Raw genomic sequence first — 24808 nt, 5'->3', positions numbered from 1 at the left:
CCATGATCGAACAAATATATCAATAAAACGGATGTAAACACTTGAGTTAATATACGATAAAACACTAGCGCCGCCACACCAACTATCCGTCAAATCCATTTCGGTTCGAAATCCTGAACGGATTCAGTATGGGTTCCAGCCCTAATGAAAAATATTATACATTAACTTTAACACATATAGTGCAACCACAGAGAACAGACATCCATGATCGAACAAAAATATTTAAAAAACGTGTGTAAACATTTGAATTAATATACGAAAAACACTAGCGCCGCCACGCCAACCTATCCCAACTATCCGTCAAATCGATTCCGGAACCGGTTCGACATCCTGGATGAATTCAGCATGGAATCTAGCTCAAAGAAAACAACCGATTCCGACTCTATCGGTTGACGCATTTGAGCTGAAATTCATGCTGGAAGTCCGAATCGGTTCCGGACTAGTTTGACTGGGTAGAGGAATAACCGCTGTCAATTCTGTCGCACTCAGCCACAAAAAAAACATGACGACAGTAGCGCACCTGGTTTAGATATCCAAACTACCTTCGAAACCGTTAGAGATTTTACACAAGTTGAATGCTCAAGATGGACGTCTGTTCTCTGTGGTGCAACGATTCCACATATTGTTTGGATGATACCCTGAACAGGTCGTTAGGCTCATAAATCATACAATGTTTATTAGGGAGCTCAAAGGAAACAAGCGATTCCGACTGTTGATGAATTTGAGCTGGAATCCATACTGAATCCACTCAGAAGTCCGAACCGGTTCCGGAATGGTTTGACTGGGTAGAGGTAAAACCGCTGTCAATTCAAGGGATACCAGGTATCTTTTTCAAATGCCCTCACATTTTATAAAAATGTTCATTTGTCTTCAACGACCAGGATTCTGAATCGGTTATTGATTTTGAGACAGAATTCTACCAGAAATCAGTCAGACATCCGAATAAGTTTGTCTTCAAAATGAAAAACACAACATTTCAAATGTCTTCAAAATGAAGACAAATCTTCAAATCTGGCATCTCTGGTCAATTCAGTCGAACTCAGCCACTAAGAAACATGACGACAGTATAGCGCACCTGGTGTAAATATCCCAACTACATTCGAAACCGTTAGGAATTTTTACACAAGTTGAATGCTGAAGATGGACGTCTGTTCACTGTGCATTAACCACGTTTCTTCTCTTTGAGCTGAATAGACCTTTTGAACAAGTACTCTTGAATTGGCCCTTTTCAAAAATTAAACGCAGGAAATCCCAGTCCGTCCCGACCAAAATTTAACCCGGAATTTCGGCTGGTTTTCACTTGAACTGAACATGTGTCGGTCGGAAGCGGTTGTATCATTTGAGCTAGAATACTGGCCGAAGCCGGCCAGAGTTTCGGTTGGTTTAACTGAGATATCCTTGCGCCGTCTCGAAGTCAGGCTATTTTCCGTCTGAATTTCAGTTCAAATGGCAACCGATTACTGTTCGGAATCGGTTTTTTCCTTTGTGCCGAAGTTCTGGCGGAAACCAACCAGAATTCCAGCTCATATTACGAATGGGTTTGACAAGGATTCATTCGTGTTCGTATCACGCCTGCATATGTCACGATGATCAAGACAAAGAGAATAGGGAAAGAGACGAATAGAGTGAAGCCACAAATACCTTATTAAGCAGACCAATCGTGCAATGTAAATAAACATTACTCATGCCTGAGTTGGAGGAGATAAGTATTGTACATCTATTAAAAATGAAATTTCAATTTTCGTCAGAATTTGGTTCAATCGTGATTGTGAGGTGCATTCTAGAGTATATGTATGAGTAAAAACAAGCTTTAGAATTATTTCATCTCTTTGTTTCGAAATGCGCATCGTTTGATAAACAAATCCAACGATCGATATACGGTTTGTTTTCAAAATATAATAGGAGTCATGTAAAGTGCTGCCTGTGGAAGCGGTTGCCAAAATTCTAGTGTTGAAATCATCATAAAGGGAGTGTTGCCGTTTTGACTGATTTTCACTCTTCGTCTCTTTCACTATTCTCTTTGGATCAAGACATGTTTTCTGTGAAATGAGATGAGAAGAAAATGTTTTTCTAGTGAAAATAAAACGATCTGTTGAATATTGTTTTCAGGTAAAAAAATGTAATTGCTATTTTTTTCGTAATAAATAGGCAGTAATCTTTGATTAGTTTTCCGCATGTGAATCCTGGTATTGTCATCGTTTGTAAATGTTTTACTATTATAATTTTATTGAATACGATCTCCTTGCAGTTTACACCTTATATCAGGACAAGGAAATTAATATTTTGCCTGTTTTTATTTTTGTTCAGCCAATGAAAGGGGCGTCCGGCTGTGGACTGCTTTCTTCCTCCAGTTGCGGCAGTAACAGTAAGCGTGAGCAGCGTCTGGAGAGGAAGAAGCGGAAAATACTTGCATTAGCCGAGGTAATGCAACTGAACGAACAAGACCTCGGAAAAGTTTCCTTTACTGTTGACCGAGAAACGGTCCTGGAATTGAACCAAAACAGTGAACCCGAATCCCAGCAGCCAGAACAGAAGAAGCAAAAGCTTACCGGCGCAACATACTGTGCATTAAAGACGGAAATTAAACAAAAACGCGATAGAATGAGAAATATTCCTAAACTACGCCTTAAAGAGGTTGGCGAAGAAGCACTGATGAAGACAATCGCAGAGGATCGTGTTCCGCTGCTGTTGGATGACATTCAGGCTTTGTTGATGCATGCCTTGTTGAGAACGGATTCACCGATGAATCCCAGTCGTTGGGCGGTTTTGGAAAAATCGGCAAAATTAACTCATACTACTGTTCTTGTGGTGGAAGGCTTAACGTCGGATGATTTCACTATCCACGAACAAGATTTGAAAGAGTGCAAGAAAATTTTCCATAACATACTGCAGGTCGTATGCCCGAGCGATAGACTGGTCGAAGAGCTAGCGTGCGTACCGTTGAGTGATACCCACAAAGACATTCTTGTGGCAGAATACGGTTCACTCGAAGCGGCAATGCTGGCTTGTAAAGACCACCTGTTGATTAGAAAAAGCATTTTCAGTAACATCGATTCCGGGGGCGACGAGACGAATCAAGGTGAACTGGACTACTCTAATATGGATTTGGCGCCGGGGGATAACTTCCCACGAACGCAAATGCTGCTATCGCCGATACAGATGGTCAACGAGGATTATCCACTGCCACTGACTGGTAAGCAACTCAGTTTACTTTGGATATTTCATTTTTGACAACTTCTTGGTAAAGTGTGGGGATGTATTACCCATTTCACACTAAATTGGACTATCTCACAAGGTATGCACGCTTCTCGGGAGTGTCATAAGCGTGCATGATTATGTTAAATAGCCTGAAAGTGTTTGTTGAACTTAATAAACAAGAGACAAGCACATCCGAAGACTTGTGTGATACTTCAACTTGCCATGCAATTGGTAATAACTTTAGTTTTTATCGTTCAATTGATGGATGGTTATATGTATAGTACGAAACGCCAATTAACACGTTTAAAAAAGTTTTATTTCCTCATTCATCCCACAGGAAGTCTGCAGCACCGTTATGCCGGATACATTACCACCAACGATCATTATGATCCGGTCACACCAAGGTCCCCTATGTTTGGCCTGGATTGCGAAATGTGTAAAACGAGTATCGGGGCTTCCGAGTTGACCCGCGTGTCGATCATCGATGAACAGGGTAATGAGTTTTACGAGACACTTGTTCGACCGAGCAACAAAATCGTTGACTATCTGACTCAGTTCTCCGGCATCACGCCCGAAATTATGAAAAACGTTTCAAAAACGTTAGAAGATGTACACAAGGACTTGAAAAACAAGCTGCCCCCGGATGCTATCCTGGTAGGCCAATCGTTGAACTTTGATTTTAACGCAATGAAAATAATGCATCCGTACGTGATCGACACTAGTATTCTGTTCAACATGACGGGAACACCAGGAACCAAGTCAAAACTAAAGGTTTTAGCCAAAAAATTCCTTCAGCGAGATATTCAGTGTTCCTCCAAAGGGCACAACTCGATCGAAGATTGTTCTGCCGCACTAGAGCTGGTCAAATTGAAACTGACCAAAAATATTTATTTCGGAGATCAATGTCTTCAGGATCGAAGAAACTATCACAAGAAATTGAGCCGAGGGGGAATTGCAACAAAAGAGGAAATACAGCGGATTGGTACCGATGTTAATGGTACGGACATAACTGGTTCTCTGTTTGAACACACAAAGAAAAAGAACAAGAAATCGACAATCGTAACTAACGCGAATAATTTGGATAGTTTTGAAAACTACTTCGGTGATGCGATCAAAGCGAATTCAGAAGTCAAGAAGATGTTGAGCTTCAACAAGCTTAAAAGCGAAGAGGCAGTGATAGATCATACTGTGGAGAAGTGTTTGAACTATGATTTCAATTTGGCCTGCATTCAATTGAAAAGGGAAAATTTGATTGATGCTGATATGAAGCGAGCAAAATTCGAAGAAATTGATGGTTGGATTCGAAAATTATACGCAGCCATCTCGGTGAACGGAATGCTGGTAGTACTACTTGCCGGAGGAAAGGTAAATCCAAGCAGTCGAATGGCGGTCGCAATGATTCAAACAAAGAAAGGATAGGAGGAAACTCTACATAGAAAGGTTCTAGCATGTGCTAAAACGATTACTGCCTCTGTGCTTCTAAGTACCTTCGATGCTTGGTAGTGACTACGTCATTATCATACTGATGTCATTATGGGCCCTATTCTCACAGTCACGTCACCTAGTGACTAGAAGAAAATTTCCTTCTAGTCACCAAGTGACGTGACTGAGAATAGGGCCCTACATGCTGTCCGCGATATCAATTTTGGCGCATGCTCTTACTTTGAAATAATTATGGGTAGAAGTTTGCATTGTCTTCGAATATTTCGTTAAATGAAATAATAAATGAATTATATACGCGTTGACCACGTCTGACGTTTGTCGTTCGATATTCAGAATAATCCATTATCTTCCTAAGTATATCAGATTTGTACCACGAGAAAGTACAGCCGGCTGGTTCTAATTAGTATCCGGCTCCAGTAACACAACCAATTTTAATTGTAATCGGTTATGCTGAACTAGAAAGCCTCCGTGCCCGGAGCAGCAAAAAATGAACCAAAACCAAGAACTCAGTGAACAAGTTTGGACACAATGTGGTATATGCCGGTAGGGTTGCTACCCCTCCTAGTTTGACCCGGAGACTCCGGTTTTTGAGGGCGATTTCCGGACCTCCGTGTTTTACATTAATTTAAACTATTTTTCACAAAATGTTTGAAAAGTGTAAGTAGTCCTATTATCACCTCTAGAGTTGAGAGTTATTTGCTCGACAAACCCTTTGTTTCAAGATGGCAAAAAAATATTTCGGAATTCTTTTGAAAAAAAAAAAAAATACAAAAATATCTTGCCCATCATTTTTGAAAAAAATATCCCGCCGTTTGACTTAAAATTATTATTTTACATCACTTCTAACGGATCAAAAGTTAACGATTTCTTCTCAAGTTAACGTTTGCTGCTCTTTTACCGGTTCTTAGATATTTGGTACGTAGGTGAGCTTTGCTTCTTTGCGGGGATCTCCCTAGCAACTGGGGCGAAAAACTGGATTCTTCGCTCCCTACAAAGAATCCTGGAAGACACCGCAGTGTGATTCTCAGGCAGTTCTGATATCCTGCTTCTCTGCTCTTCCTGTTAGCTGTGTTGGAGGGCAATGCTCGTTCTGCCTATCCTCCACAGCGAGAGTGGCTGGTGCTTGTGTATTTTTTGCGATTAACCGAGGAAGTGAAGTTCTATACCAAGCTAAACCTACAAAACCGTTACAATGTGTTTATTTTGGTAATAATCCAATCAACCATATATTGATACCCTGACTAGTTTCAGAAGGAATGCATGAGGGCATAATTATCACCTTTAACTCATTGGGTACTAAAAAGCGATAAATGTCGAGCGATCGCTTTGATTCCCATTTCTATTTGATTCCAGCTAATACTTATAAATCGACACAGATCCTTCAATAGGGCCAAAGTCGCAATGAACTCAAATGGAGAACAATCAGTTTCAATATACGGCGATGCTTTTCTAAATGTAGTTTTTATTGTAGGTATAAATTACTTTATGACCATGTTTTTCCGGGAGCATCTTTGGTTAAACCTTATGACAATATAACAAAGAATTTAATTCCTATGTGCTTTTAGTGGGTAGAAACTAAAAAAATGCTTACGCCCAATTTGCATCCCAGTCGTGATTTCGCCCTTCAGCAACCACCATTTGCGGAAGGGCTAAACGGTGTACATAATTTTCAGAAGGGCGCGGTAAAGCATAAGCATAAGCATAAGCATAAGAGATCGCCCGTAGTTGCTACTCCGTTATTGACCAGAACCAAATTAGGTTGCAAAATGTTCATTGGAACAACATGCTTGGGAATAACATGATGTACCACATTGTACAATCTATTCTGATCCCTGCATGCTGATCAATACCGACGCCGGCCACGTCCGAATGCAGATCTTCTGGGAAAGGAAGGAATGTTAGTCCGATACATGTTGCTACTAGAGACCGAGGAATCCTCTGCATCCCCACATGTATCACGGGAATGGGAGAGTTGTTAGTAAGTGTGCCAATAGCGTTATCAGGTAATAATTGCTCTGGGCAGCCGGCTGCCGAGAATTTGGGAAATTTATCATTTGTTGTATTAATACGATTAGCAAAATAAGCAACTTGAACTCCGGATAGCTTATATTTCTTAATAATATTCAATCACGCGACGTATTTTTTCGTGGTTTCTATAGTGTCGGTGCTGATTTTACCCAGCGATCGTTTGAATAAAATGAGGAATCTTATATAGAAGGTTCATCAGACTCTTTCATAGGTGTCGCGAAGTTGGTGTTCTAGGATTCGTTCCATGCAAGCGATGTGACCTGTACATAGTTTATTAGGTAGTAGTTTAGTAAGTTTTCGAGAACACGATCGCTCGAAAAAGAAGATCCTGTTTAGATTTTGGTTCTTTTTAAACTCTGGGTAACCGGCTACCGGGAGTATCCTATGTTTTCTAAACAAAAGCAATTTCAACTCCACACAGCCGATCGTGGGAGTATTGCCTAGAAAAGCTAATCTTATCTGCGTAATGGGCCGGATCACTATTTATTGCGGCATTATTTAGACTAATTTCGCTATACCTTCTCCACGATATATTTTTTTGGGTTGCAAACTACCGAGTGATAACATGTTATACAGACAAAGAGTTATGATAGCTCAAGATGTTATAAATCAACGAAAGTATCCTATTTTCCATATCGGATTGTTTGTGAAATACACGTATACGAACGATTATATCGAACATTATAGGGAAATACAGAGGATCGTTAACCTGATGCACGGGCTTGTTACCAATATCGGAACTTGAAATTAGATTCATTAAAACAGACGCGGCGAATTTTCAGTACGTATTGACCCGCGATCATCGATACTAATCAAATTAAAGTCTTATTGGAGCTGATTTCCCAACAACTATTCATTTTTACGGTATTGTTTTCTCTGCTAGATCTGTTCGCACCCTCTCATTCTGCTACTATTGGCAGAAGGTTGATAGCACCCAGTCGTCGCCGGTCTAAGGACCAAATGCCATCAATAGACTTAGACTCGCGTAAAGGCATAATTGAAAGCTAACCAATGAACATGACAGCAAAACACTTATTATTCGTGCTGACATAACGATCATGACGATCCCTCTCGCGAATTGTCAATTCTCAAACTTTATACATGATTGAAGTCATTATTCCACTCAAATAAGGCCATGTGTTTTCCCTAAGCACATTGAATGCTCTTTGGATCAGTTCCCCCCCCCGTTGGTAAAACAAACCATAAACAAACATATAAATTAGTTTGCTCAGTCCAAAGAAAAGTTTGCCGACCGGCAGACACGTGTTCCCTTACCGTGCCATCACATCAACTAACACCCAAATTTAGCTTCCGATGGCCCTACAATTTCTGACAAAGTGAAGTTCTGGAATGTTGAGATATTTATCACTGTTTACGAAAGTAAAAGTATTATAAAGCTAGTGTCAGGCCTTCATGAGACCTCAAGAAGTCACTTTTGGAGGTATTCGTAAATATAGATTTGTCGGTGGACGGTTCCAGATTTAATAAAAATATAATGCAAAATTTAACAGATCTACAGATCGCTTGCCACATAAAAAACTTTTTGTGCAATTCGACAGCTCCATCTTAGGCCAATTCACTAAATTTCCTACATGAAAGTTTACTTTTTTTTAAAAACGGGAAGTTAAACCTTGGCGTGGAAAAGCCGGTATATTAATATATGCTGTTACTTAGTGTAGAATTAGATCTCGTCCTTTATGGCTATTATACAACCGCCAGAAGAAACTTAAAACGTAGGAACACAATCGAGAATAGCGAATCAGAAAAGGTGGCTATATGTCAGTGATTCACTAAATACAGAATGGATAAAGGTTATGATGTAAAACCTTAAGGTCCGTCCAGGTTAAGTACGGAGCAATACCTCGACCTAGGAACTCCTTAAGTCTTCGGTACGGAGCAATACCTCGACCTAGGAACTCCTAGCATGTTGTTAGTCGCCTCTTACGACATGGGAGCAGTTCCCAGAGGTTCTATTCTTGGCTGAAATAGTGCAAAAATAATTTTCAGAAGGGCGCGGTAAAAGGGCTAAACTGACTGTCTTGCTGGGTAGGGCTGGGTAAATGGGCGAGCTTGACAGTATACTTTTTAATAGGGTTCAGCAAATGGGCGCATAGAAACCCAATGTAAATGATAGGGCGCGTGCATCTTTTCTTCGAATTTCATGAAAATATCGAAATATTCGAATGTTTATGTGCAACAACTATCGAGTAGACATGATCCTAGTAGATATTGCTTGTCATTTATATAATAGAACCGCCGTTTAAAGAATAATTTTGTGAATAATAACCGTACGCCCGGTTCTGTCAAAAAATGTAAGTTTAGCCTTTATATTCCATATGAGAAGAAGGGCCTAAGTCGAAATCTCGAAGAAAATGCATGTTTCGCCGTTTTGTTTTCTTTAATTATAAATCGAACTAAAAACCATTTTAACTAGTTTTCACCTCAATCTTGTAGTATTTTTGTCGCATAATGTCATAATAGCGAAAACGCAGTTTGTTTACATTTGCGATTTAAGCCCTAATGAAAGATCTATGTCGAAATATGTTATTTGAAGCACAGAGAACAGACGTCCATCTTCAGCTTTCAACTTGTGTAAAATCTAACGGTTTCGAAGGTAGTTTGGATATCTAAACCAGGTGCGCTACTGTCGTCATGTTTTTTTGTGACTGAGTGCGACAGAACTGACAGCGGTTATTCCTCTACCCAGTCAAACTAGTCCGGAACCGATTCGGACTTCCAGCATGAATTCCAGCTCAAATGCGTCAACCGATAGAGTCGGAATCGGTTGTTTTCTTTGAGCTAGATTCCATGCTGAATCCATCCAGGACTTCGAACCGGTTCCGGAATCGATTTGACGGATAGTTGGGATAGGTTGGTGCGGCGGCGCTAGTGTTTTTCGTATATTAATTCAAATGTTTACACACGTTTTTTAAATATTTTTGTTCGATCGTGGATGTCTGTTCTCTGTGGTAGTTGGGATATCCAAACCAGGTGCGCTACTATCATTATGTTTTTTTGTGGCTGAATACGACAGAATTGACAACGTTATTCCTCTACCCAGTCAAACTAGAAAAACTCTAGTAAGAGAACTGCGGAGAGAAAAACAGCATTTTTGGCAACGTATGCCCCGGCATTGTATGGCAACACGTCCAATGTTATAAGGATAGGCAATAGGTTTGTTCCAGTACCAGGAGAAACTGGAAGTACTCCGGAGCAAACAGGGAGAAAATCGTTCCTGTTCTATCTTCTTCTCTTTTTTCTTCTTGTCACAGAGAACAGACATCCACGATCGAACAAAAATATTTAAAAAACGTGTGTAAACATTTGAATTAATATACGAAAAACACTAGCGCCGCCGCACCAACCTATCCCAACTACCCAGTGAGCAAATTTTCTGGCAGAGACCGCTCTGCTAGATTTCTGTAAGTCTTGGTTTGGCAGCCCTGTCAGATTTCTGCGCGTATCCTATCGGGTTAGTTGAGCTAGGGCGAACTCGGTTTCGCTCGCGTTTTCTGGCAAATTTTGACAGGAACCGAGCTAAACCCTGGCATCCCTCTAAGAACGGTTGGTTTCAAAATTGTCCAATGAAGGACGTTCGTTGGACCAATTTGGACAACGTCCAAATAACCGTTCAACGAACGTCCATCGTTGGACCCGTGTTGAACGATTTTGAAACAATTTTTTAGACTTCTCAGTGGGATAACTCGGACATAAACTGTGCATAGATCCTGGCAATTCCTACCTGGTAGAAATTAGCGCGAATCGAGCAAAAAATCTGACAAAGATGTGACAGGAAGCGTGCAGAAATCTTGACCGTATATTTCTGGCTCGATTCTGGATAAAAGTGAGCAGCATCGGTTGGTTTAACCGCTTCTGTCAGAAACGGTTGTTGCATTTGAGCGAACTCGTTGCCAGTATTCTCGCACAAATCGCGCAAAATGCTCGCAGAAACTCTGCCAGCATCAATTTCGCTTTGCTCAACTTTTGCTAACTTTCTGCTTCCCACAAAGACGTCCAAAAAATTGTTGCAAAACCGTTCAACACGGGTCCAACGATGGACGTTTGTTGAACGGTTATTTGGACGTTGTACAAATTGGTCCAACGAACGTCCTTTATTGGACGATTTTGAAACCAACCGTTCTTAGAGGGTTGCCACGCTGACCGGGTATCCGTCAAATCGATTCCGGAACCGGTTCGAAGTCCTGGATGGATTCAGCATGGAATCTAGCTCAAAGAAAACAACCGATTCCGACTCTATCGGTTGACGCATTTGAGCTGGAATTCATGCTGGAAGTCCGAACCGGTTCCGGACTAGTTTGACTGGGTAGAGGAATAACCGCTGTCAGTTCTGTCGCACTCAGTCACAAAAAAACATGACGACAGTAGCGCACCTGCACGCAGAAAAATTTAGCATATGTAAACCAAAAATATGTGTTATTGAATCCAATCATTTATTGTTTATCACTTTAACAAACAAACTTATTGGTTTGAAAATATTTTTTTTATTAGAACAACAACAAATTTTCGCTTTCAATAAATACATTTTTAGTATCAATAATTTTCTTTTAATTTCAATAAAATAAATATTGAAAAACGGAACGATAATTTTTTTTATTGAAACAATAAATAAATTTTATTGAATTCAATAAATAATTTTATTGTCTCCCGACCAATAATTTAATTTATTGAATTTAATGCATAATTTTATTGAACCTACAAATCTTTTTTCTGCGTGTGGTTTAGATATCCAAACTACCTTCGAAACCGTTAGAGATTTTACACAAGTTGAATGCTGAAGATGGACGTCTGTTCTCTGTGTTCTTGTGGTGGCAAACCGGAGTGAAAAGGAGCAAGAATTTATTGCTCCGGAGCAACAGGAAGTAACTTCCATGTACTGGAACAAACCTAATGTTCGATTGGATTCGTTTTTTGACAGTTATACGCGAATCCAATCGATCCAAAATGGAGTCTCCGCAGTTCTCTTTCTAGAGTTTTTCTAAGTCAAACTAGTCCGGAACCGGTTCGGGCTTCCAGTATGAATTCCAGCTCAAATGCATCAAACGTTAGAGTCGGAATCGGTTGTTTTCTTTGAGCAAGATTCCCTCTAAGAACGGTTGGTTTCAAAATTGTCCAATGAAGGACGTTCGCTGGACCAATTTGGACAACGTCCAAATAACTGTTCAACAAACGTCCATCGTTGGGCCCGTCACCGAGAACAGACATCCACGATCGAACAAAAATATTTAAAAAACGTGTAAACATTTGAATTAATATACGAAAAACACTAGCGCCGCCGCACCAACCTATCCCAACTATCCGTCAAATCGATTCCGGAACCGGTTCGAAGTCCTGGATGGATTCAGCATGGAATCTAGCTCAAAGAAAACAGCCGATTGCGACTCTATCGGTTGACGCATTTGAGCTGGAATTCATTCTGGAAGTCCGAATCGGTTCCGGACTAGTTTGACTGGGTAGAGGAATAACCGCTGTCAGTTCTGTCGCACTCAGTCACAAAAAACATGACGACAGTAGCGCACCTGGTTTAGATATCCAAACTACCTTTGAAACTGTTAGAGATTTTACACAAGTTGAATGCTGAAGATGGACGTCTGTTCTCTGTGGGCCCGTGTTGATCGATTTTTAAACAATTTTTTGGACGTCTCAGTGGGTTCCATACTGAATCCATTCAGGATTTCGAACCGGTTCCTGAATGGATTTGACGGATAGTTGGGATAGGTTGGTGTGAAGGCGCTAGTGTTTATCGTATATTAATTCAAATGTTTACACACGTTTTTTAAATATTTTTGTTCGATCATGGATTTCTGTTCTCTGTGCGTCCATCTTCAGCATTCAACTTGTGTAAAAATTCCTACACACTTAATTTTAATTACTGGGTACAGTAAAATTTTGCTGATGTTTTGAACAGCAAACCGTTCGGTAATCAATTCAGTAATACAACTTGGTACCGAACTCTCCGCAATCCGTTCTAACCAAACGTCAAAAAAACACTGGTCAGTCAGCAGTTTCCTCTGAAAATGGCGACTTGACAGATGATTTGCTGTACCCGTTTTGTAAGTTTTTGACAAGGTTCGGTAACGTTGGTACAATTTTGCCGAACAACCAGTCAGTATTTTACTGGATAAGGTTTATGTGCCAAAAAACAGAAGAGCTGATAAATTCAGTGAAAAATATTGCGGGTTTCAGTAAATTATTCGAAGAATTTCTGAAAATCGCTAAAAAATGAAAACTATTCCGCAAATTTTTAAACAATTTGCTGACAGCTCCTTAAAAATATCACTTTACTGAGTAAGTCGTCAAAAGAAATTACTGAACAAGTTTGGGCTGGGTTAGTGTGTAACGGCTAACGATTTCAGAGGTAGTTGGGGTAACTACACCAGGTGCGCTACTGTCGTCTTGTTTTTAGTGGCTGAGTTCGACTGCATTGATAGCGGTTTCAAGATGGAGAGCACAGAGAGCAGACATCCATGATCGAACAAAAATATTTAAAAAACGTGTCTAAACATTTGAATTAATATACGACAAACACTAGCGCCGCCACACCAACCTATCCCAACTATCCGTCAAATCCATTCAGGAACCGGTTCGAAATCCTGAATGGATTCAGCATGGAATCTTGCTCAAAGAAAACAACCGATTCCGACTCTATCGGTTGATGCATTTGAGCTGAAATTCATGCTGGAAACCCGAACCGGTTTCGGACTAGTTTGACTGGGTAGAGGAATAACCGCTGTCAATTCTGTCGTACTCAGCCACAAAAAAAAACATAATGACAGTAGCGCACCTGGTTTGGATATCCCAACTACCTTCGAAACGGTTAGAGATTTTACACAAGTTGAATGCTGTAGATGGACGTTTGTTCTCTGTGGTACAATGAACTTGACGCGTACTTTTTTAAATCTTTGCGGTACTTAATTTACTTTATGGTACTTAAAGTAACTAATTATGTAAGACTTTCGGCACTGCGTCGTATTGATGATTTAGTGCTTGCTCTTCGGGCCAAATCATCGCATTTAGGAACACCGTGTTCTAAATGTAGTTTGACAGATCTAAATTATCCGACGGCTTGTTATTTTGAAACAAATTTACATCACAGCATAGGGGAATAAAAGCGTCATTTAGCTGTCAAAGAAAAATCAGGTAACTCCTCACACTAACGAGAATCGCATTTGATTTGCACCATACGGGCGCACGTTAGTCGGAATGAGAAAGGATACGTTTCGTGTAGGGAGAGATAGTTGTATATGGATGTTTCGAGCGAGAGAGGATCGTGGAGGTTAAAATGTCTGGAAAAAGCACTTACCAAAATCTTCATAATTTGCATATTTTCCGTGGTCCTACCTCATTTTAGCCATAAGAAACCGATAATAGATATTTCGAAAATGTTTCTCAGTCTAAATTGCCAGTGTTTACAGTCGGTTACCATTCATAAATACCATATCGAAAAATGTAAATACCAAGCGACTCTAGTAAAGGCACTGAGAACTGACATACAAATAAAGTTTTCAACTTGTGTAAGAAATAAAACCGTCGCTTTGAAATGACAACAGCAAGTAGCAACTTGCCACTGGTCGGCGCTTCGATCGCCCAGCAATCGCTAAACGGGACTTGTGTGCAAACTTGGATACAATGGTCACAGAGAACAGACGTCCATCTTGAGCATGCAACTTGTGTAAAATCTCTAACGGTTTCGAAGGTAGTTTGGATATCTAAACCAGGTGCGCTACTGTCGTCATGTTTTTTTTTGTGGCTGAGTGCGACAGAATTGACAGCGGTTATTCCTCTACCCAGTCAAACTAGTCCGGAACCGATTCGGACTTCCAGCATGAATTCCAGCTCAAATGCGTCAACCGATTAGAGTCGGAATCGGTTGTTTTCTTTGAGCTAGATTCCATGCTGAATTCATCCAGGATTTCGAACCGGTTCCGGAATCGATTTGACGGATAGTTGGGATAGGTTGGTGTGGCGGCGCTAGTGTTTTTCTTATATTAATTCAAATGTTTACACGTTTTTTAAATATTTTTGTTCGATCATGGATGTCTGTTCTCTGTGCAATGGTGATTCACGCATGCGAACCTGTATGCGATGGTGATTTTCAACGTATTTTCATTTAAATGTTTACACAGGTTTTCCGGAAAATTTTGTTCAAGCTTATATGTCTGTTCTCTGTGGTAAAGGTGATAATAAGTTTTCGTTATTGTGCGCTCGTTTCATGTTGAACTGACGAACAGATTGCAAAATATGGTTCCAGACCAATTAATTGATGACATTATTAAGAAAATACTAAGCTTTTCAAAAAGGTAATGCTTTAATTCCCGTGCTGAAAAATGTGAATAAAAAGCACGATTTTTGTTTTCATATTTCTAATTTTTCTCTAAACTTTTGTAGAGGGCACCTCACTACCCTTGAATGTCCCCCCAATAAAGTTCAGCCGGAAATGAACTGGAATTCTGGCTGGTTCCAGTTCGTCCACGGGCTCCAGTGACACAACCGATTCTAACTAGAATCGGTTGTGTCACTGGAGCCGGAATACGAACTGGAAGCAGCCAGAATTCCGGTTGAGCTTAACTGGGCCATTGCGAACAGCGTGGGTGGGATCAGAGATGCCAGATTTGCAGACAAGTCTGCAAATTCGCAGACTTTCAATTTAAGCTGCAGATATTTGCAGATTTTTTAGTTTGGTTGCAGATATTTACAGATTTTTGAATATAAAGGCTTTTGGCTACACTAGCTTTCCTGACATTTTTTGTTCTTCCCAGAACTTTTAAAATTATTAGGTTTGTTCCAGTACATGGAAGTTACTCCCTGTTGCTCCGGAGCAAAAAATTCTTGCTCCTTTTCACTCCGGTTTGCCACCACAAGAAGAAAAAAAAGATGGGTGGGTAATGTCTGCGACATAACCGGAGAGATGTAGAATACATAAGGAACACGTTCTTCAAATATGTTGATACTCATTAGGATTTTCGGACAAAAGCTGATTTGGGCGAGGAATATTTCAAATTATTCTTTACAAAAATGATGGTGGTCCTGAAAAGGACCGGTTTTGTTGGCGTTGTTGGCCTTGGTGAGGGAGATGGCTAACGATGAAATTAATTGTTAGCATGAGGAAGTCGCGTAGTACTGGCCAATGGAAGAACAGATAATAATTGATTCCTGAAAATCAATTTTTCTTTATTCATGTAAATTATACATACTTACAAATCTAATAGAAGATTCCTGATCATATTTCTGAATCATTAGTGCGAACATTGTGTAATTTGGTTAAGTACAATGAAAGTTACAAACTTTCCAAACTCGACCTTCTGTTCATTCAGAAATATTGAAATGGGGTGTCGTGGTCACAATAAAAAAAGATGGGTGGGTAATGTCTGTCACATAACCGGAGCGTCGTGATTTCAATTCGAGACGTTAATTTAAAACTAATAATATTCAACAGAATCACGTTTGAATGGGAAATTTTCAAATAATTCTCTATGGTAATAATGGTGGTTCTGAAAAGAACCTTTGGTATCGGCGTTGGTGTTGATGGTGATGCGCTGGATCGTTGGATATTTTTGGCATGATAGATACGTGCCTGGCGAACTGTTTTGTAGCCTCGAACAAAACGACAAGACTGGCTTCTTCGGGTACCATTACGGCTGAACTTTATAAGCTTAGCTCGACTTTGAAATCCTGCACAATCTCACGAATCAGACACTGGTAGGGCCATTTTGTTTACTACTAGCACGGAGCTGCACAAAAAATCATTTAATGCAGTTAGTTCACGGGGGCTGCCAAAAAGCTTGAATAGAAGCATGCGACTTCAACGTTTCTCTTAAACACATGCAACAACACATTCGTTTTGGTAATACTGATAATAACAGTAGAAAGGAATGGAAAAGCAGTGCACGAAACGAGCGAGAGGATAATTTAAATTTTTGTTCCGTGTGCAAGCTACTTCTTTCCACCCAACGTATTATGTTGCTTGTTGAAAATTTGCTACACACCTTAAAATAAAAGTTTCAGTTTAACTCTCACTAGAACACAATTGATTGGTCCTGAAAAGAACCGTTGCTTTTATTGTAATTTACGCCCACTCCCACAAACCGACCAAGTAGGCATCAGTGGCTTCATTACGGCTGAGTTTTGTAAGCGTAGCTCGACTTTGAAGTAATACACAACCTTACGAACCAGACGCTGGAATGTTAGCCAGCGGATTAGTTGCTCCGTTGCCCTTTAGTTGGGGCGAAATACTAGCATGGCGACAGTTCCTGATCGGTAGTTGGTTGCGATGGGCCACCAGTAGCTGGGCACTTTTGCGGACCGTCATCATCGCCAACTGCTTTCCTCCGGTGGACTGGCTGCCAGGGTTGCCACATAGAAATCTGTATTTTTTCGTAAAAAAATCTGGAAATCTGTATCTTGGGAGAAAAATTCTGAATCAAAAATCTGTATTCAAAAATTACCTAGGAGCTTCCAAAAAAACTATATTTTGACAATGGAATATCTAAATTTGGCGTTTTTGTTCCACGCCTTAGCGGTTGCTTAAGGTCTGAACTGCATCGGATTCTTTTTAAGTGTCATTCGAAATTCTAATAGTCTGGGTACTACAAACCTACACTGAAAATCTGTAAAATCTGTATTTTAGTCTAAAATCTGTAATCTGTATATACAGAATCTGGGTCGCAATTTATCTTGAAAAATCTGTAAAATACAGAATAATCTGTATATGTGGTAACCCTGCTGGCTGCTTGCTAGTGCTTGAACGAATACGAATGATGAGAAAAACCGACCGACCAATATTCATATATGAAAACACAAGAAAGCACTACTATCGCTCTCCCGCTCGTTTTCGTGCCATTCCTGTGCCTTTCCTTTCCGTTCGGCTACCAATACTAGCATAACCAAAACGAATATTCTGTCTTTCCATCGCCTTCAATCTAGTGGCCAGTGCTAGCAAACTTGCATGTTCAGTTTTTCAATAACAACATTCCAACAATATTTTCAAAGAATGTTGCAGATTTGAAAAGAAGGAAGGAGAAGATTTTCACAAACTTAAATTCTTTTGTTTTATTTGTTAGCGCTGATAAAGGCTATTTAGTTTGCTACTAGCAAGGAGCTGCACAAACAAATCGATTTATGCAGTTAATCAACGGAGGCTGCCAAAAAGTTCGAATAAAAGCATGCGACTAGTGTACTTTGCATGTTCTATATTTTATCAATACTAGAGAGGATCAATAAAATAATTCAAATTGTAATAGCGACATGCAATTGTGGCAACACTGGTCATGAGATGGTGGGGGAACACGCACATTCGTTTTAGTTATGATGGTAGTAGCAGCAGAAAGGAATGGAAAAGCAGTGCACGAAAACGAGCGAGAGGATAATTTAAATTCTCTTTCTTTCTTTCCACACATCGTATTTCATTGCTTTCTGAAAATTATTTGTTATACACCATAAAATGTAAATTTCAGTTTAACTCTTATTAGAACACAATTAATTGGTCCTGTAAAGAACCGTTTATTGTTTTATTGCGGGAGCATAATTCAGACGCACTCCCCGCGGACACGGTGAGCTAGAAAGCACTATTTTGCATTCTCGAACAAACCGACCAAGTAGGCATCGTTGGCTTCTCGGGGCATCATTACGACTGAGCTTTGTAAGCGTAGCTCGACTTTGCAGTCCTGCACAATCTCACGACCCAGACGCTGGAACGATAGCCTACTCTGTTGCCCTTTAGTTGGGGCGAAATTCTTGCAGGGCGACAGTTCCTGATCGGGTTGCGATGAGTCACCAGTAGCTGGGGCACTTTTTCCGCCGTCGTCATCGCCGACTGCTTTTCTTCGGTGGACTGGCTGCTTGCTAGTGCTTGAACGAATACGAATGATGAGAAAAACCGACCGACAGATATTTATATAATCGCGCTAATATGCACTACTATCGCTTTCTCGCTCGTTCTCGTGCCGTGCATGAGCCTTTCCTTTCCGTCCGGCTTCTAATGGCCTAACCAAAGGAATATGCCGTCTTTCCCCCACCAAGTGCTCTCGTCAAGCAACCCAATGCGAATAACCATACGAACAAACATGTAATGGACCTATATATAAACTTTTCATTATTTTATTGTTCGGTTGGTCTACCATAACGACGGCTCTGTGCGGGATGGGCTGAAAATTTTCACTTTTCCGAGTCGTTTTCGAAAGATTTTTCAAAACACATTTTTTTTGTTATTAGTACATGTTATATATACTTCAAATTTTAATACAGCATAGAGGAACATATTTGCAACAAATTGGTCTAAAAATCAAATCATTCTGTTAAGTATGATAAAAGTTATTAACGTTCAAAATCTGACGCGGCGCCGCAGCCGATATTTTGAAACGGGACCCCTATATTGAAACCTTAAATGTATTCTACATTAAAAGAGAAGAAGATAGTACAGGAACGATTTTCTCCCTGTTTGCTCCGGAGTATTTCCAGTTTCTCCTGGTACTGGAACAAACCTATTATTGTAGACATTTGAAAAAAGTACCTGGCATCTCTGGGTGGGATGACTCAACGCAACGACGTCTGTTGAACGGTTACTTGGATGTTGTCCAACGAACGTCCTTCATTGGACGATTTTGAAACCGATCGTTTTTAGAGCCCACTGAGACGTCCAAAAAATTGTTTCAAAATCTTTCAACACGGGTCCAACTATGGACGTTTGTTGAACGGTTATTTGAACGTTGTCCAAATTGGTTCAACAAACGTCCTTCATTGGACGATTTTGAAACCAACCGTTCTTAGAGGGAGGGATGTTTCAACTAGGGTGGCCAGATAGAATTCCTTAATATCGGTAGGGTCACTAAAAGTTTATCGGTAGTTATCGGTAGGCCGGGTTGTTGTCCCAAAAACGTAGTATTGACATCCCACTGAGACGTCCAAAAAATTGTTTCAAAATTGTTCAACACGGGTCCAACGATGGACATTTGTTGAACGGTTATTTGGACGTTGTCCAAATTGGTCCAACGAACGTCCTTTATTGGACGATTTTGAAACCAACCGTTCTTAGAGGGATAGAATTGTAAAATACTGACAACACAGATATCAGACCAAATCCAACCCAAAAAATGAATGTTGAGTAAGATGTGTCCAAAATCAATAAGAATCGGTAGTTTTAGGTAGGAATAACAAAATATCGGTAGTTTTGCCTTGGTCGTCTGTGAATCGGTAGGGAAGACCAAAATCGGTAGGACTACCGATAAATCGGTAGGTCTGGCCACCCTGCCCACTGAGACGTTCAAAAATTTGTTTCAAAATCGTTCAACACGGGTCCAACGATGGACGTTCGTTGAACGGTTATTTGGACGTTGTCCAAATTGGTCCAACGAACGTCCGTCATTGGACGATTTTGAAACCAACCGTTCTTAGAGGGTGGTTTCAAGCTCTCAACCGATTCCCACTCTGAATATCTTGTTTCATGAGATCCGAAATTTCATCTGAAACCAGGCAGAATTTTGGATGAATTTGAGTAACGGTGCCATAACTCATCCTCATTTGTATACCTACCTTGGCTGTGTATGCATGTGTGTGTGATGAAAAGCACGAAGCAAAAAGTACTTCGGCCGGTCTTGTCGGACAGCGGGCTATCGATCAGCATTCGTTTTTCATTCTCTGCTGTGTGAACACGTTGCAGGATTTGCGGTCAGACCTTCGAATAGTGTTTCTGTTCCAATAGGAATAATTATTTAAAAAACTGAAAATAAGTAAACTTTACGACAGGTATGTTATTAATAGACCACACATAGTTGAGTTTTATAAGATTTTCAGCTCAGATGATTATTGCGGTGATTGAAAAACTTCCATTGCGACGCCATTTTCCAAGCCACGTTACACAGTAAAAAAGAATTGGGCTTTTCTAGTATAACGGGATTTATGTTTTACAGAATCAACTGTTCTACGTTATATTATACCAATTAATATTATATTTGAGTTGTAATTTAGTTTATTGATGGAACGCAAGTGTTTAATGCTACAACTAATTTTCTTCTGTATACTTTAGCCGTGTTTTCGATATGAGTACCGCCGAGAACGAATCAACTGCAGCAACTCAGGGGCCAGAAGCGCCCCAAGCGTCAGGGGAGGGGGAGCAACCGAAACAGCAAGAGGCATCGCCTTCCGCGGATTCGGTCCCCGCCACCAACGGAGTCAAGGAAGAGTCTTCCGCCGAAGAAGCGCCAACGGCAATGGAAACTGAGCCTGCGGCTGCTGCCGGCGAAGAATCGAAGTCTACCAGCGAAGCTACTCCTAATGGTACCGTTAAAGAGGAATCTAAAGCTGATGGCAATAAACCGGCAGAAAAGAAGGAACGTCCTCGGTTTAATAGTGCGGCTAGAAAGCGATTTAGACTGCTTCTCGGCCAAGGCTATGACCGTGAAGAAGCGGCCCGTTTGGCTCAAGACCCGGAAAAGTTTAAAGAAGCGCGTGAAAAGATGGGGCTGGCTGACAAAGGTAAAAAGAAATTCGATTTTGACGAAGAACGTAAGACGTTGAACGGAGCAGGCAAGAAGCGACTAGCCTGGTTGCTTAAGAACGGCTACAATGAGCGGGAAGCAATAGCACTAGCTCGTAAGCCAGTTGAGAGCTTGAAGCGCGGCAGATCAGACGGTTTGAATGGTAATTCTGCCTTTGGTCCACCCAGTAAACTGGCGAAAACTTCTGCTAGTACTGGAACGATCCGTATGGCTGTTACTATGGCCAATCATCCTGCTAGCGTTCTTACAAAGGATCAGTCGAACAAAGTAAAATCCGGAATTCTTAAACAGGTGATGCAACAAAAAGATTCACCGTTGAAGCCACACTTTGAAGATTGTGTTTTTGTTGATGGTTATTTAAGAGTTCTCTGCTCGGATCAACCGACCGTGAAATTCCTGCAACAAAACATACCAAAGCTGGAGCTCTGGAAGGACGCTTCGCTTAAGGTCATTTCCGAGAAAAACATCGCCAAAACTGACATATTCGTCGGTAATTTCACCGATAGCCGTCAAGACAGCAACAAGGACATTTTGAGCTTTGTCGAGTGTCAAAATGATGGCGTCAGTACATCACAATGGAAAATTTTGTCACGAAAGGAAATTCCTAACAAACAAACGATTGAGCTAAAGTTGACAATGGATCCTGCATCTGTAAAGATCATCCATAAACTGGGCTACGAGTTGAACTACAAGTTCAACAAGATCCAGATTCAACGAATAAAAAAACCAGCCCAACCGTCGACAAATGCGCCCCTCAATTCCAACAGGGCCGTAGTGGCTAAGAACTTTCCCGTCAGGAGAAATTTGAACCCAACAAGGTCGTCGTCATTTGTTCCTATCTGGGACAATAATCTACCCAAGCGTGCAGCTTTCAATCGCGTACCAAGCCCTCCTAGGAGGAGCAACTTTGATCGCTTTAGCTCCAACCAGTACGACTCTGGTTCTCGTGGCAACTGGGGTAATGGGAATAATTCATCGTACAACAGTATGAATTCGTTCAACAGCAGTGGAGGCAGTGGTCAATCGAGCAGCCGACCATACAGTCTAGTTGAGAATCTGTTCGATCAGTTAAACCGTACCACGGGTAGTGGTAATAACAGTTTTGATCGGTATGGATTGCGTCGCGGTAATACTTCTTCTGTCAACAATCGTATCAACTCTGCCAGCGGTCGTAGCAGCAACTTTGCCAGCGGTCGTAGCAGCAGCTTTGCCAGCAGTCGTGGCATGAATTCGCTTGGAAATCGATCATTTTTCACCACTTCGAGATTAGGCTTTTTCTAAAGGCCGTAATTGAATTTTATGGTAGAATTCTTTGCATTGACCAGTCTTAATTATCTAACTACTAAATAAACTGTGACATTCATTTTGTTTTCTGTTGTATGAGTAAAAGAATATCACGTTCCTAGCACAAGATAAACCCCTGGAGTAGTTGGCATTCATCCATTATAACCTAGTTATATTATTTTTTTTAAATAAAGCAAGCCAATGCACTAGGGTGGATGTACCAATAGTCGCATGCTTAAGGAAAACTTGATAAAAAAAATCGATTAATAGACCTATGGGCAATGTTAATACATTAAACGAAAGCTTTCAGTCCCTACTTCATAGGAAAAATATAAAGATGGCTTACAAACCAATTTATGTATTCAAAACCGCTTGTACCACTATAGGAACACATGTACCAATAGTGGTGCAATCGCTAATTTCGGTTCCTATTGTTGCAAATCCCATTGCTTTCTTATGGGACTTGCAACTATAGGTACACTACATCAACTATAGGTGCAAGGGAGCTCAAAATTCTAAGAAAATAATTTTTTTTCAATAGTTATTTGAGCAAATTTCAAGGATAACAGTTTTATTGTCGCATAATTTTAGTGCGATGAATCGATAAAAAAATATTTGTTGATGGTTGGTATCTTAGTTAGGCGTATAACCCACTACTGCAACTATTGGTACACCTCAACTATAGGAGCACCCACCCTATGCTTTATTTCACCATAGTGGAGAAAAAATAGGTAACTATTTTTCTCCTTTAAGGTGAAAATCGTTTAAAACCATCTTTGCGCGTGAAGAGCACAAAACCTATAACTAAATTAGTTATGGAATTTGCGTTTTGACTTCGTCTCAGCAGATTACGATACTAACTTAGTGGCAGGACTAAAGTAGCACCGGATTTTTTATATCGAAGTATTTTCTATCCGCTCATTAGCGGCTCTTGCACGTTAAATATTTTCGTCAATACTATGGACAAAAGAATTGTACGTGTAATGGTAGTACAATTGACGTGTTGACAATGTGCATTTCACATGGGATTGACGTAATATTCAAATGAGATTGAAGCAATATCGCCAATACTGTGTATTAACAAAAATATTGAACGAGTAAGTGCCGCTATTTATGAACTGAAGAGAAGACAGATCAGATATTGCTTTTCATAGTGGCCATTATACGTTCAATATTTTTGTCAATACGAGTATTGACGATGCTTCAATACGTCAATCCCATTTGAAATGTACATCGTGATTGTACGTCGATTCCCGGTTTACCATTTCCCGGAAAACCATTTTCCGGAATATCATTTCCCGGAAAACCATTTACCATCTCCCAGAATATCATTTCCCGGAATGTACCATTTCCCGGAATACCATTACCCGGAATGTACTTTTTCTCGGTAATTATTTATACTATTGAAATCTAAAGTAAACATATAATTTGAACTTTAAGAACAAATCCAGAGCTATGTTGACTTACATATGGGTCATTCCACGCGAAGTTATCAAAAAAAGATGCAAACTTGAAATCGACTTTCACGGATTTGAACCAAATTTGAAGGAATTGTTCGTCTAGGGCCAATATATAAAAACCCAAATTTTTGTGTCAATTGAACCACCCTTCGGGTCATGGGAGCACCCCCCGTTTTGGCAAATTGCCAAAACGATTGATTTTCTTTTGATCATATCTCCGGTTCTATTTACTCTAGAATCAAACCGTAAGTTGGCTTTTGAAGAAAATTGTTCAAGGAGTCTAGAAATAATATTATTTTTTGCCGGCAGTGCTGCCAACTATGCGATTTTTTCAGTTAAATATTAAAAGTTAGTTTTTCTCTCAATACATATATTTTAAGTTTGAAAATTTTAATACCATCGCGTTCCTCAGACATTTTTACATAAAAACTTATCATCCCAATATAATATGAGCGCATACCGTTTTTCCTCTATTCTTTATTTCACATTATTCCGCGACAAATAAAATTTACAATCAAGATATGATAAGCTTTATAGATATTGATTGACTGTGCTGGAATAAAACATGATGACATTATTCTGCATTCCAAGTTTTTGTTTGGTTCGCTTGACACCTTATCTTTGCTCTCTAATCATATTAATAAAAACAAGCTCTCATAATTCTATTCTATTCTATTCTAACCCCTACACAGCCAGTATCGAAAAGCATCCTGAAAAACACTGCAGTTATACTTTAGTGTTTTTCTTGTCTACATTAATATTTGAAGCATATTATAATATGTCGCAAATATTAAAACGGCCAGGCCTACTGTGCAGAGTTGGGTTTGAAGATGGTTCAATATTATCCGGCAATTGAATTATTCATTTAATGAACAATTTAACCAA

General features: G+C 40.1%; 2 protein-coding genes across 4 annotated transcripts; both read left to right on the top strand.

Annotated features, from left to right (window-relative positions):
* Positions 1–1544: 1544 nt before the first annotated feature.
* On the top strand, positions 1545–4950 carry LOC131690784 (RNA exonuclease 5). 3 transcript variants are annotated; one of them, XM_058976791.1, is made up of 4 exons: positions 1545–1598; positions 2034–2109; positions 2308–3193; positions 3536–4950. In XM_058976791.1, the coding sequence occupies exons 3-4, from the start codon at positions 2311–2313 to the stop codon at positions 4615–4617; spliced, it is 1965 nt and encodes a 654-aa protein (XP_058832774.1). In that variant the 5' UTR covers positions 1545–1598; positions 2034–2109; positions 2308–2310; the 3' UTR covers positions 4618–4950. The 3 variants fall into 3 exon arrangements, with proteins under 3 accessions (XP_058832774.1, XP_058832773.1, XP_058832775.1); XM_058976790.1 differs by lacking the exon at positions 1545–1598 and having other exon boundaries at positions 1724–2109; XM_058976792.1 differs by lacking the exon at positions 1545–1598 and having other exon boundaries at positions 2024–2109; positions 2249–3193.
* A 15317-nt stretch (positions 4951–20267) lies between these two features.
* LOC131688739 (uncharacterized) lies at positions 20268–22542 on the top strand. The gene is made up of 2 exons (XM_058973224.1): positions 20268–20427; positions 20708–22542. The coding sequence occupies exon 2, from the start codon at positions 20721–20723 to the stop codon at positions 22458–22460; it is 1740 nt and encodes a 579-aa protein (XP_058829207.1). The 5' UTR covers positions 20268–20427; positions 20708–20720; the 3' UTR covers positions 22461–22542.
* Positions 22543–24808: the final 2266 nt, after the last annotated feature.

This window comes from Topomyia yanbarensis, chromosome 3 (assembly GCF_030247195.1).
Source record: "Topomyia yanbarensis strain Yona2022 chromosome 3, ASM3024719v1, whole genome shotgun sequence".
Lineage (NCBI taxonomy): Eukaryota > Metazoa > Arthropoda > Insecta > Diptera > Culicidae > Topomyia > Topomyia yanbarensis.
The sequence above is the reverse complement of the archived record's forward strand: the minus strand, read 5'-3'. Positions and strand labels throughout refer to the sequence as shown.

Coding starts and splice junctions, on each gene's coding strand:
- LOC131690784 (XM_058976791.1), top strand. CDS start 2,311: ATGAAAGGGGCGTCCGGCTGTGGACTGCTTTCTTCCTCCAGTTGCGGC. Junction 3,194..3,535: donor TTATCCACTGCCACTGACTG/GTAAGCAACTCA, acceptor TTCATCCCACAG/GAAGTCTGCAGCACCGTTAT.
- LOC131688739 (XM_058973224.1), top strand. CDS start 20,721: ATGAGTACCGCCGAGAACGAATCAACTGCAGCAACTCAGGGGCCAGAA.